The 15,476-nt window shown below is 34.9% G+C and overlaps 1 protein-coding gene and 1 non-coding gene across 2 annotated transcripts; one reads left to right on the forward strand and one right to left on the reverse strand.

Annotated features, from left to right (window-relative positions):
• Positions 1-5,308: 5,308 nt before the first annotated feature.
• On the forward strand, positions 5,309-5,381 carry Trnar-acg. Its single transcript has one exon. It is a non-coding gene; the product is annotated as a tRNA-Arg (tRNA).
• Positions 5,382-6,861: 1,480 nt separating this feature from the next.
• On the reverse strand, positions 6,862-11,613 carry LOC119828352 (protein extra-macrochaetae). Its single transcript, XM_038350479.1, has 2 exons — positions 11,130-11,613; positions 6,862-8,116 (listed from the first exon to the last, which is right to left on the reverse strand). Exons 1-2 carry the CDS (start codon positions 11,517-11,519, stop codon positions 8,075-8,077), a joined length of 432 nt encoding a protein of 143 aa, XP_038206407.1. The 5' UTR covers positions 11,520-11,613; the 3' UTR covers positions 6,862-8,074.
• Positions 11,614-15,476: the final 3,863 nt, after the last annotated feature.

Raw genomic sequence — 15,476 nt, forward strand, 5'->3', positions numbered from 1 at the left:
ACCTTAGTAGACTTTACGCTTGTCTATGCCTTGTGGAATAGAACCATCATTTTTTTCTATATATAACCGTCATTCCTAATCGAAATTGAATTTAAATAAAGAAATGGGGTGAATATTGAACGAGTATAAGATATTTTCCGTTGTTATTATATTCCAGTTTCAGGCAGTAATATTAGTAGTTACTTATGTACAGGCTTGTAAAGACAAAAGGATGAATAATATGAATCAAAGAATTACGAATGTAAGGGTCGTTATAGCTTGCGTGAGAGGTCAACGCGTTTGACGCGTCCTCAATAAGTCATTTGTTTGAAATTATGGGGGACGATGTCGTGAAATCTGCAAAATTTCTAGAAAAGTTCCAATAAGTATTTACAAACTAAATTTTATAATTATTGTAATCTTGATAATATAGAAAGAGTGTTCGAGTAACATATAAGTTTTTATGTTTCAGTTAGAAAAACCCACTTACCAGCTACCATTTCAACTAATGCGATTCATGAATTTAATGAGACGTTAGTACAAGGCAAAATTCGAATCATAGTTCATTTGGTACATTTTTGGTGCGTACACCTGACTGATACCGTGTTATCAGCTAATGTGACGCAGTTACTGTTTATTCTAATAATATTCCGTAGTATTGGTATCTTTGTAGCGTCAACTTTATTTAAGTACATACGGTATTTATGTGTAATTAAAACAAGATTGTCGTTTTATCAATTCACAGTACATTATCCCTTTATCTACTTAAATTAGCGCGGTTGATGATTATGAGTACATTTATACCGGCGTGAGATGTTTTTATTACTTTTATAATTAATGAAAATTGACTATAACCTAACAGTTGATAAATCATATGTTGAATACGTAATTTATATTTACATATTTTGAGAAAAATTAACATATCCGTATTACTCAATATAATATTTAAATTTTGCGCCTCATTATTAACAGAATTTATCTCTTGGCAATGTGTCAGTTACTACTGTAGAATCTTCTTTAAAATCGTAGAATAATATTCTTATTTGAATATAATATAATATCTTATAATACTTTAAGTACTTAGTAGATATGTATGTATTGCGTTTGCGGCAATTTTGCAAACATTTCACAATCACTTGGAGTACAATTATAGTAGTTAAAAAGTCCTAGCCCAGATATTCTCATTATCACGTCAAAACCTTACGCCATTAAACAAAAATTCACAAAATATTATAGGACATTTAAAGGCTTGCTATAGTAAGAATAAAAAAATACCTATAATAATGCTATAAGATAAAAGATGAAAAATATTTTGATATTGAAGTATGTGTTTGGAGTTCCAGACCCTGTCACCTCTTTTTGTAGATCTATTTTTATCTGCATGTCTGTTTTTCTGTCCGTCTGTCACCAGCCTGTATCTTAAGAACTGTGATAGTTGCAGGTGAAATTTTCATACATCATGTATTTCTGTTGCCGCTATAACAACAAATAATAAGAAATTGAGGTTCTAACGTAACGGTAACGGTTTACACGGATATAAATTAGATGAGGTTTGCCATTTATTAAACCAAACGTGAGTCCGATTCGCACTTGATTGATTAAATTAAATTGATCCTTCCTTAACACTCACAAAAGTGATCACTCATTGACATAACTAAGAAAAAAGAAGAAGAAAATGAATAAGTATACGTACGTCAAATACATTTTTTTTTATTTATTTAATTATTTATGAATTCATTTATTTAAATTATTAATGCGTTTGTCACTTTCTGAGACACTCAAATACTTGCTTCATAATGGTAATAATTTGATACATAATCAATCTATAGTAACATTTAAGATAAAGAACTAATCATTTTTGCATAATCAATATTCAAACGTCATAACTTAAAGGACCCTTTAACCACAGAATACTAACTAGTAACTAGCTTTAACTAAAGTGTATTTAAAACCGTCGACAGGCCATTCATTAAACATTAAGTTAATCTGAACATGGACATATCTTAGATTTACGTTTATTGTAGGGAAGGTCTTTAAAATTCTTTGCTTCTAGCATCCTTTTGGTAGCATACACGATTATATTATAACACATCCAGTTGCCTTTTTATGACTAATACTGCTTGGTTGAAATTGATAGCTTTTCTAATTCTATTGCTAATACAAGTCAACAGGATGAGGTTTGTAACTCGTATATTGCAATAAGTACAGACGCACTTAAATTAATGTTATTTATAGATAAGATAAAGGTAGAGAAAAACAAGTTAATGATTTATAATTCCGTGTAGTCTATGACGACACAGATATTATGTAGTATAGTCCAATTTTAAACTGATTTTATATGCTGTAAATAAATTCTACGTATAATGCTACATGAAGAATAATGTTGCTAGTGTTATATAAACGAAATTTTTTAATAATTAATTTTTGTCGCCCTTATTACACTGAAGGCAATGAAGGTTATATTACAGGTTTTTTAATCATATCAATGTAATAAATATCAATAGATTATTTGAGTTAAATTGATATATTCTAGAGTGTGGATGTTATTCTAACACAAATAAATTTTGACTAAACATCCTCGTACAAAACAAATGTGATGAGTGAATTTAGAATAACGTGAAGTTTTTAACGTTTATACAATTCTAGAATAAAAATCACATTAAACCTACATAGCTGTAAATAGAGCAAGTGTCTCACAAACATGATGTGCGGGGTCTTTAAGGATTACAAAGGCTCTTATCAATATTCTTATCAGTCTCGGTGCGCATACACCACACAAGTGCAAACACCTGCCTCACCACCTGTTCGAGTACCGCTATATCTTAGAAATTATTATCAATTTATTATATACAACTTGATAACTGACTCGAAAATAAATAGGATTATGTTCCGCGTATTGCGATACTGAGCTCCGTAGAGCCGAATTTTTATAAATTTTTGGATGGAAGTATTATGAGAACGGATAATTATTCAAATAACTGTTTAAGATATATTGGTCTGAACTAAAGTTCTGGTACCTAAATAGTATGTACATATCCTATCCGAGAGAGGGTTTTGGTCGGTAGGAATCGAACGTAGCCCACGGCTCTTACTCCGGGGGCCATGGGTGTCGATGCAAGTATAGAAAAAAGGTACATTTTCTATCCTAAGCTACTTTATGAAACAAATCAATAAATACGTTACAATAGCTACTGTGTGTACACTGTATAGTACATAATATATTGATAGCTTTTGATACTTTCATTACAATAATTAAAATAATTATATATATACAATATATACAGAATAAAATAAAAATGTGATGTAACATTTTCATTCAATAATTATAAACTTACACTAAAAAATTTAAATGAAGTGACAGTTATTTCTCATAAATGGCGTTATCAGTGAAAAAACTTGTCCGATATGTTTTGACCAAAAGCTGAAGTGCGGCCGCACCTAGGCGCAACATCCGCAAATGTGATAACAAATTAAATATTATGTAAATATATCACATATCTTCATAAATAAAAATGAAACCTTATTCCCGTTGGTTACGGAATATACGTGAATAGATATGGCAAATTCTTATTTTGTTCAGGCATTTGTTATTGTCAGGGGAAGAAAAACTTTAGGAATTTAAAATATAATTTTTTAAAGGAGCAAACATCCAAAAAACAATAAATCTTAAAAGTTATTTAAACTTTTTAATGGGACAAAGATAATATCTATCAGCTATTTGCATAGCAGTGTGCGTATAAATATATACTCAAACTGTAAAGTAAATTTCGCCTTATTGCTTCTTTTGTTCCCACTAATCAGAATATCTCATCAAACTAAAAAATCCTATAGTTACTTTTATAAGTACAAACATATGTAAAAAGTGTATCATATACATTTGATTGACATTCTACAGGAGTGCGGTTTCACCCAGATTGACTCAACAGTTCCACACATCGAGCATGACTTACATACAACTATGACCATACGACCATATGGCCGTACTTATAATACAATGATATAACACGACCTAACACCTGTGTTCTTACGTAGTGTTTCGTATTGTCTGAAATATGTTAATCATTCATATCCTTACAGCTGGGATATGTTGTTAAATCGATAATAAACAACTATTTACTCCAATTGAAGTGGCGGTGTGCAATTGTGTTTTTGTCAATTGACTTTATAGTCGTTTTATATTATTATATATATATATATTGTTTTTGAATTTATTTTTTTTATTATTTAGTCTGCCTATCTTGTTCTGGTTATCCGCGTTGCCGGCGGAAGGTGGTCGTCATGAGATAAAAAATAACAACACACTAGCAATATAGCGCTCTATGTTTAGATAATTCACAATGTAATTTTTTTACATTTTGGACAAATACGAAGTATTGCTGTTATATTAAAGGAGGAACAGGACAGGGCCATTAAATTGTTTATTTGCTTATATGGTTAATTGTTTTGATTAACTGTTTTATTTATTACATTACAAGTCAGATTTCTTTAATTTTATCAATCGTATCTGTAGAATACACACGTAGTTAAGACATGCGCTAGCTAAAGGTCGGTGCAGGCACACCTGTGTAATCGTATTACCTTATCAACGGCGATAACGCAACGCGAGATTCGATCCGGTTACAGCACAGCGCTGGCGACGATTGATCGATTGTTTTTCCTGGTAACCTTCTGAGTTGGACTGCGTGTTTTGGTTGTATGGTGTGTTAATGGTGAGTAAATATTTGTGCAGGGTAGGTAGGAAATTGCAACTTCGCCCGTTGTACATATGGTAGGTGATGTACATAGCCATCGGTAAAAGAGTTATCCAAATCGGTTCATAAGTTACAGAGATAAACGCAGTCAAACAAAAAAGCATATAAACATTTATATTTATAACGGAAAAGTTGACCCACGCAACTTTTGCTATAAAAAGCAATACTTTTCTAATTTTTGCAACACAATGCACTGACGAATGATTAATTATAAATAGGCCTTTGGGCTTTCCCTCAAAAATAGACTAGGCGATTACAGTACAGAGTAACGGTAGTAACAGAAAAAAAAAAATTGACCCAGATCCTGAGATCAGACGTTCAACTAAACAAGCGAACAAACTCATCAGCTTTATAATAAAACTTGGTTTGATAAATAAAATATGCTTTAAATTTTAATTAGCACTTAGCATGAAAGAAAACGTCGATATTGTGTAAACATTACACAATTTGCTTACATGCATTCCTCCTTCATTTAATTAATAATAATAAATTTCCAAGAAAATTAAATAAACATTCAAATTTTTATTTAACTATACATTTTTTGATTATATAGGCTATTTTCGAACACGAACAGTATCGGCCCTGTGGCGCAACGGATAACGCGTCTGACTACGGATCAGAAGATTCCAGGTTCGAATCCTGGCAGGGTCGGGCAATCTCTTTTTTGTGAAAATTACCTTTATATTCGTTTACCTTACAATAGCAATTAACCGTATTGTTTGACGTTGACGACATTGAGCTAATGTTTAGCAAACGCTTATAATTTTGTTGATTTGTATTTAACTGAATTTGAGAAGCAAGGCCTCGTAGATACGGTTTATTTTTCCTTGTCATGCCGAGTAATAATTGTTCAAGCGATTTAAAACGTTATTGCATTAGAGGTTAATACGAATTTCGCGTGAGAGCAATAATAGTTGAATGTTACACACGCAGCTGACCAAATATTGTAGTCGCGATAATTGGCCGTGATGCAATCGCGTGATCTTTGCATCCGTTTGTTGTGTCCACTTTACATTTTTTTTTTTAATATTGCTCAATCGACAAACTGTATTTTAAACTACCTTAACGAAGCACTTTGATTAATGCCTTAATTTTAATTTATTGCTACGACTGTAAAATTGCAAGTTTTGCCTTTCCCTTTATTAATAAGATAAAAATGTAATTATATGTATTGTGTGATATAAACTTATATTATGTAACACTAGGAATATTGGGATAAACAGTTGCCTATATCTTATTCCAGTTGTCCAGCTATCTACGTACCAAATTTCATAGCAATCGGTTCTGTAGTTTTTGCGTGAAAGAGCAACAAACACACACATCCTTACAAACTTTCGCATTTATAATATTAATAGGATAGGATATTTAATTAACATAAATTTACTTTAAATAATTGAGGCTTTGTCAAAAACATATTAATTAAGTGTAATAGACTTAATTTAAAATTTAGGTAGAATAAGCTATAGTTACAGCTATATCTACACTTCTATACTAATACTATAAAGCTGAAGAGTTTGTTTGTTTGTTTGAACGCACTTATCTCAGGAATTACTGGTCCGATTTGAAAAATTATATTTCAGTGTTAGATAGCCCATTTATTGAGGAAGGCTATATATGTACCACGGGCGAAGCCGGGGCGGACCGTTAGTAAGGTATAAATTTGAGCAAGCTTGTGTGTTCTTGGTAATTAAAGGTTACAGTAGCTCAGCTTATAATTATTTTTTTAAAGATATAGCCCAATATGCCTCAGTATTCTCAGGGAAATTTTTATTATATTTTCTATTTTTATTTCATTTAAGGCAAGGTTCTTAATGTTTCTAATACAATATTGTTATTGGTCAATAATTAGCATGTATACATATCATATTACAGATTGAGGTTTGTTTATCATGGACACCATCATCTATACTAATATTATAAAGTTGATGAGTTTTTTTTTTTGTTTGAATGTACTAACCTCAGGAACTACTAGTCCGATTTGAAAAATTATTTCAGTTTTAGATAGCCCATTTATTGAGGATGGCTATAGGCAATATATGTACCACGGGCGAAGCCGGGGCCGACTGTTAGTGTTAAAGATAGACTAAAGAAAACCACTGCATATATTGTATTATTTTTTATTTTCTCATCTTTTGTTTGCAGGTAATTACACAAAAATCAGTGCGAGATATAAAAGAAACATGGAAATTGACAAAACAGTTGAAAACGGTACATAATATGTTTGTGACGCAGATATATAAGCCAAACAGTACATACTGGCTCCGAATGTGTGCTGACAGTCGCTAAATGATCCACTTAATATACCTTTTGATATATATTTTATAGGTTTTAATTTACGTAGAAGAAACTACAGCAAGAATGTTTCATATAAGTGTATCTCGTTAGCGCATGTCAGCCATACAGAAGAGTATCACATACATAATTGATATTCTTTAACAATATTGTTTGACCGATAGCAAACATACCCATAATAACTAAAACTATAACAGTCTATGTAAATCATAATACACCATAAGTAAATTATTTAAGATAATTAAAGCATTTTCACCTTATATTCAAATAAAATCATAAAAGGTCTCCAATTTTATAATTTTTGCTAATTTTTCATATATTTTTTTACATACACTATTTACATATTAGTCTGTACAACACGCATATTTATAAATTAATAATAGATTTTTTTGCGTTTTGTACAATAACCAATAATAAACCCATAAACTATTTAGCAACAAAATCGCCATGCATAATCACACTCAAGAATTTTTAACTTAAAATAAAATAATATAGGTAAATCAACTTAAAATCGATTTACATCTTTGATATAAATGGAAGCATCGTTTTAAACTTAAAAGTACGAAATAAGCATGCAGAAAATTTTACACTATAGACTTTGTACGAATTTATCGTGCTGCATCTGAACATTAATACCGAATATGAAAGTGACTTACAATATACATGTCGTAAACAACTCAACATAACATTATTTACAAATGTGTTCACGAACACCCGCCTAGGTTAATAACTAGTAAAGCTTTTTACATAAAACATTATAACAAAACAAATCGCATCGGCGCAGCGAGGCGCCACGGCGATTGATTGCATTGCAATGCTAAGTCTTCTAGTCTTCTGCGTAATGCCACGAAATTAAGTTATATAGATTATTGATCATAACGAGATCGAACTTAGGATGTCATCGCGAGATGATTTTCACTGGAACTGATGCTAGAGGCGCTCCGCCTGAGGGTCTCCTGATCCCCAAGCACACCTCTGAAGCGCATATCGTGCACTTTCACGTATAATATTCTCTTCTTTATAAATTATTTTCCTTAACCTAAATCTTAATCTTAACACATCGGCCTGTCCAGTTGCTCTTGTTTGTCTGGAGTCTGTAACAAGAAGAAAACAAAATAAGAATCAAATGAAAATGAGTACACGGAAAAGTAATGAGGATGTTGTAGGTATACGGGTTATTAAAGTTATTACTGATTGTGTATAGCGACTAGCAATGTATCGGGTGGCACATGCGCATCCCGCCTGCGTCCGGCCATCTGTCAGCACATATGTGCTGTGTTTCGACACTGTTTTAATTCATTAGTGTCCGGTCAATAAGCCTATTATTTTCCTACCCCAATTTACTTCAATTGACACATGGCATGTCCCATGGACACATGTTAATAACAATCGAGTTAATACTCCGTCGGTATTGCTATCCAGCAGTAGCTGGTTACGTATCGGAGTATCAGTAAGTGTTTGATTACCGTTTCCCGTCCCTGCACATCCGCGACACAGCTGAACGGCCGCACGTGGCCAAACCCTATTTACGGACATACCAAAGGGAGAGCACACATGTCCCAAACGGATCGGGACTTCGCAAGCGAACACGTGAAATCCTTTTATAAGAGCAGCATTGTCGGGTAATGAATAGGTACGTTGCATTTATTTAGCTATCCGCCACCGGCATCGTCACGTGTAGTTACACGCAGCTGTGAAGACCGTTACCCGCACAATGGCCTCGATCGATCGTGGTCGATGAAATCCGTGCGATCGGAGAAATTGATGCACGTGCAAACCCAACATTCGCGGTCTTGCATTGTCTCCGGTAACTTCTTAAGTTTATTAGTTCGGAGAAACATAAAGGTGATCGTAAAACTTTCACGTGCGCGATTTATGCGTGAGGTTAGGAGACAAAGATATTATTCAGAGGAGCGAGTAAGCGGCGAACGTGGGCGCGAACACCTGGCGTTAGTGTCGCTTGTCTTGATTGCTGACTGAGACGCGTTGCGTAGGAGGTTAGTGCCTCCTTCACTTACACATTGCGATATTAGTATACGAAGTTCCGTTTCAAAGACAATTAATGAGAATAAAAGAACAATTTTTTTTTAAACCTATGTAAAAATGTAAAAAACAGTAAAATGTAGCACTTCTTAATTTGTATACAAAGATATTATCATGTCCTTAAATTGTGGGTTATGATTATCAAGTAGGGTGGCGCCCATTGTGTCGTAATAAAGGGTGAGATGTGCAGGATTACACGCCTAGCTTTCATTATTATTGGTACTTAACCGCTTATTATGGTCGGAGCGAAAAGTCAATTTTGTTGATCACGTTTGTATTGGCATTTATAGTCGTGAAAGGGTAAATTGAGAAATCCATATTCGAACTGTCTCTCTTTATAGGAGGTACGTAAAAATTGAAGCAGCGATTAACTCGTTTCTAAAGTCTCACGGTTGTGAGGCAGCTGCGGGAAACAATTTACTGTCTCGTTTCGCGATAGTACCCCGTGGTGTATGATCGTGACCGAGGTTTCTGGCACGGCGATGCCTTGCGAGATATCGCCGTGAAATGCCGCCTCACGAGCACGACGGTGTTTTAAATTCCGACACGATTCAAGTCTTGTTTTTTTTTAAGTTTTTTTCCATTAATCCGTTCGTTGCAGACAGTAATATAGAGCTCGAATAGTGCCCAGTGTCCTTGTAAGTTTGATTTTATATTCAAGAATGTGGTTAGATCAGTCGACATTCCGACAGTTCCTTGTATTAGTAAATAAATCGGGTTCGTTGATATAGTGCGCTGTTGCCGGCGCCTACGGCATTAAGTTGTTGCCTTTGCCTAACAAGTTTTTAATAACTACAAACCAATGTTGATTTTTATGCGGCGTCTTTAACACAATATGGCTATAGGCGATTCCGTATTGGTAATAATTACAATACAATACAATAAAACTACTATGTACCAAAGGCGTAATGCTGTTATATTTTAATACAAATTAAAAACCGATTATATATTAAGAGTCGAATATATAGGTATTCAAGATTTTAATCAAAATGCGGTGGGCTGTAAATTTCAGTTTTACGAAGATGTATGATCGCAATGTACCTACTCTCTTCGCGTTGTGTGCACAGCAGCTTGTGTCTCCTAAATCACGTTTGTTTTGAACATTACCAACAACTGGCAGTGATTAAAATTTACGTGGCGCGACCAAGTATTAACGAGCACGCATTGCCGGGGGCTTGTACGGCGGTACATATAAATCCTTCGAGATGCACCTGCTCAGACACCGACATAGCAATCTCGCTGCGCTGCACTTCAGATATTAAAAGAACGTTTATCGCGCTAACAGTTGACTCACGTTAGGACTGGACGGAATATAATACATGTAATGTACAATCCATGCCATATATAATCTGATGTTTCAGTATTGTTACAGAACTAGCGAAATGGCAATCACGCAGGTGTTGCTGGGAATACCAAACGAAGTAGAATAAATATAATATGTTGAATATTCAGATCGTGTCAGTACACGGTCGTTTACGCGGCGCCGGCGCAGGTGGCTCGCTTCAAGGCTGAAATTCAAAACAGTCACGCACGCGGATAGCGGTCTACATTGACTTCTTGTTTACCTATCTTGCAGTTATATTATGTGCGTTCAAGAGTTAAATGAAATTATTGCGCAACGACATACATAATTAATTTGGGAACGATGAATTGATTATCTGAAAACTTTCAGTTTTCTGAAACCTTTACATAAGACAATTGCTCTATATTGTGTAGAATGCACAGATGGAATAATTATTAATTTTAAACAGATTTATATTATGAAAGTCGTTTTGCCTACAATATAGATAAGCCATACGTCACTTGTTGTGAAACTGTCAGCATCTCCGCTTTTACATTTACCTTCCCGCGCTTGCGAAACACGCAGGTGCGCGCAGCAAAAACACAGACATGGCCGATTTCATTAACTTTTTATGCAATCTCTATTCGAGCGGTGAGCTTGTTCGATATTTAAAATGGCAATTTAAAAATACTTTAGAACAAGAATGTATCTTTTTTCAAATATTTACGAATGAATACTAAATAATGCAAACTAAATAATAACTTGAAGAAACTAAAGCTTACCGTATGACTAATGTGATGTGTTGATGATGATACAGGGGATTTTTCAGCGGGAAGAATGGTATTTGGGGCAGGTCTGGGTCCGAGCGGACGGCGGCGAGGCCTCGGGGGAGATGAGCACGCAGGCGCTAACGCTGCCTCCGCCTCAAATTGACCCACCGCGGGGTGGTTTTCCAGAGCAGATTGCAAGTCACAAATATAGTCGATGACATGTTGAATTACTTCCAGCTTCGAAATCCGCCTGTTTTTTGGCATGAAGGGTACAAGATCCTGAAGTTTCGAGAGATACATCTGAATTTCAGCGTTCTCTCCATCCCTGTGCCTCTGTACCCGACCGCCGGCGATAGCCGGGACGGACGCTCCGGTTGCGCACACTGCCGTTATGGCTTTCATCGTGATAATCACTAAACACGAACACTTGTTTACACACACGTGACGCGTACGTCAAGCAAAATGCGAGCGAGGAATGAAGTGATGCGCGGTGCGAGATCGTATTTATGGGTGCTGGTGGGGAGCGGGGCGGGTTGGGGCGGACCAATGGCGCGCGGAGGGGCCGGCGAAGCCTGATTTTCCCATGGCGGCGCAGCGGTGGCGTCTGCCTTGCGTTGGGCGGCTCACGGCCCTGGCTAGGCCGTTGCGCTCGTGACACGCACTTTGTCCTGCTCTGTTTGTTTTGTGATGAACATTAAGGTATGTTTTAAGAAACTTCATAATATACTAATGACTTGGGTGGGATAGTAATAGACTATCTTGCAAATGATTTATAAAATTAATGGTATAATCATAAAAAAAAGATTTGTTATTGAACTATAGACTTGTAGAGCTCTATCTGTAATTTATAATACTTATCAATTACAAACGACGAACAAATTTCGAAAAAAAAAAGATGTACAAGTGCAAGTTTTGTAAATTAAACGTATCTATTATATACAAAATAATGATACAACTTTGTAGGTATATACATTAAATAAACAAATATTTATGCGGATATATGGTAATGTGTTGGTAATTTGAATATTTCATTTTATTCTTACGTTATCTGTACTAATATAATGTATAAATTTTTACTCACAGAAAAATGAAAATTATGAACTTCTTACGCAAAATATATTGAATTATTCCAATAATAAAATTACGTATAGTTGAGTGCATTCTACAGGCTTACTCTGGTTTGTGACTCCACTGTAGTGTATTGATTACCTTCTCTATGAAATACCGCTCTCGAGCGGGATGCGATCACGTGCAATATTCAATCTTCATTACGTACATTCGACAGGGCGTATGTTTTTCAGCCACAAAGTCCAATAAAGGTTCTCTAATGTCGGCTATTTATTTCACACGGGCATAGCTACGTGTCCGAACAATCAGGTGCCCAGTGGGGGGTGGGGGAACAATGGCGATACGTGATGGCATCCACTTGTCGCACAGGTTACGGAGGCTGCGCTTTGTTACACCCGAACTAAACCATTTGTGTAAAATAATGGGTTCACGACAGTTAACGCAGTGTGTAACTAATATGATTCGTAAATGGCTGTGAATATCAGCAATTGGGAGTTCCGATTAATAAATTATCGTTAGTGTTAGTGTTAGAGAGTAGTACTGAGGTAGGATAGAAGGCTTTTTGTTAGGAACTAGTTGGAAAATTTATACTGGTGTCATTTACCTTGATTATGTAGTATTATTTGAACCCAAATGTAAACTTCTTGTATATTCAAGTACGTAATCGCAGTTACTTCAAGATTAAAAAAACATTCGATATTGATATGCAAATTATATTATAAACAATAGCTTAAACGTACGCATTAAATCTAGCCAGCGATATTACATAATGTTTTATAATCGAGTATATTATAGTAATTGTAAAAACCTCGCATCATTTCGACCACACAAAGAGGTTCCAGTCGTGCTAACAAAACGAATAAAAAGTTATCAGCAAAAAGTCACCTTGGAGGTGGGAGTAAAGAACCCAGGTAGTGAATTGCTTTATTAGGCCGAACGGACTTTGTTTTGTACACATTAGATTATAACTTTGTTTTTGTTATTTCACACAACCTAAATATAAATTGTATAACTTATAGAGGGGAGATTGTGTTCAATTAATGTTGATTTGCGACTGATGCCGAGGGCTGAAACTAGTACTTATATTTTTTATGGTATCCTTATTATATAAAATATTAGCTGCGCCCCGCGATTTCACCCGCGTAAGTCCGTATAAAAAGAAAGTAAAGTAATATCGGGATAAAAAGTTGCCTATATGTTATTCCAGTGGTCCAGCTGTCTACGTACCAAATTTCATTGCAATCACACACACATCCTTACAAACTTTCGCATTCATAATATTAGTAGGATTGCCCACGTTACAGGAAAAAAATGTATATTGAATATATTGCTCATGTCGATTATGAAAATTATGGCACATAGTTAAAATTAACGTCTGAGTCGATAATCTTTAATAAATTATATACTCGACGAAGCCGACATATATTTATTGTCTGCTTAAAATCCGGAACTTGGACATAAACAGTTTTTTTTTTCGGGCGTCGAAATCTCAGCGGTCAGGTAAGATAATTTATTTAAGTGTCCATTTCGGAATATGAACGTGTTCCGTGGCTACCTTAAAAATTATATTTGTTAACACAAATGTTAAAAGAAAACGTACATTGTCTCCTCACGTATTTATCCTTTTGTCTATTCTTAATCTTGCATCTAAAGCACCTTGCAGTGCAATTTGTTCCGTGATATTGTTTTAAATAGACAGGTATTTGTCCTTTGTCAAAATCGAAGACAATGCCGATATAAAAAAATACTCTTGTATAAACAGTGAGAGCTTGGGAAGGACATCGTAAGGTGTTTTTATGACTTCATTGGGTCGAAACTCGCCAGAACCATCCCGTCATGGACAATTTTGTTCTCGCAGGTGTAAATTGTTTATGATGATGCCCTCGAGTTATGAAGTGTGAAATTTCGCTGTGAGTCGGTATTATTCTGTGCGCCCAATGGCCTTGTGGCATTATTTCACAAATATAATGAAATATTGGAATTGCAAATATTGAAATTCAATTATTAAATTATTTGAAAAATGGACGTGGGAAATTGTATTATAATCCAATATAAATTAAACAAGCAAAAGTATAAATGGATAAACCTGACCATTCGAGCATCAGTTCATACACATGAAATACTAAGTAGGTTTCATATAAAGGTATTGCCATTCATAATAAATTGCTATGGAGCATAACGGCTTTAGCAGAATTATAACTCGTGTAGAGCTGGCTGGATTTCTATAAAATTTATTTTATGAAGTAGTTGTGGTTTAGATAGCTCTCAACTCTCTAACTCTAAGTTCTTATTTCCATATTTCAAATTTAAAATCAAGCGATTAATGGTATTATTCTAAAAGAAGACGGCATGCTTACAATATACAATCGCTATTATAAAGGTACCATTATTTTTCTCCAATACAGTAATTCTAAATCACGTATCGAGTAATTTGACTAATAGCATACTTTAATGAAGGCAGCATTAGACGGGGCGGAGTGCTTACGATCACCCCTTGCCGTGGGAGTGCCGCGCGCGTGCCTCTCCCATCGCGTGATACACCCTGACTGATCGCCGATATTGTTCCATTCATTTCGAAAACCACTATGCAATACAATCGTGCGTGCTCAAGTTTCGCGGCTTAATTGGTATAATTGCATGACTTATATCAGTTCTTATAAATCATTGTTCAATAAATTTATTTGAAATTATTGCCCTGTTTTCCATTTTTCCTATTTAAATTATAAATGTACCACTGCAGAATAGATATATAATTGTGAGATATAAATAGACGAATAATTTCATATATATAATGCCTTATTACTTGCTCAATTTATTTATATTATGTAATAAAATAAACGAAGAATTGATACTAAACGAAGTATTTGTGTTTAATATATCTGGTCGTAGAATAGTCCATAGCACACAAAGTATATGACTCGCCAATATTGGTTCTCCGTTATTACTGCGTATATTTACAGAGCAAATAGGTAAACATCTATCCCTCCGGTCCCACGGGAGGGCGCGAGAAATCCCTTAATTCGTGACCTGCAGGTGCGGGCTCATTACGCGCTTTCCTGACACGTGGCGACGCGTGGCGGACTTTGTAGATCGAAACGCGTGCACCACCACTATCGCATTATTGATCTATGTATTGTATATACTGACACACGTCGCATATCAGCAGAGGTAGGCATATAGTACATACATTTGAAATTATACATTTACTAGAAGTTTATACCTTGTCACCTTGAATGTATGTAGTTATGATTGTACGCTAATCAAAGCACGTATATATTTTAACTTTCAAGC

Source organism: Zerene cesonia, chromosome 7 (genome assembly GCF_012273895.1).
Source record: "Zerene cesonia ecotype Mississippi chromosome 7, Zerene_cesonia_1.1, whole genome shotgun sequence".
Classification (NCBI taxonomy): Eukaryota; Metazoa; Arthropoda; class Insecta; order Lepidoptera; family Pieridae; genus Zerene; species Zerene cesonia.

Bases quoted from the DNA above. Each gene is read 5' to 3' on its own strand.
- LOC119828352 (XM_038350479.1), bottom strand. From the start codon at position 11,519: ATGAAAGCCATAACGGCAGTGTGCGCAACCGGAGCGTCCGTCCCGGCT. The intron at 8,117-11,129 runs GTAAGCTTTAGT...TTCTTGTTACAG, and splicing joins CACATCACATTAGTCATACG to ACTCCAGACAAACAAGAGCA.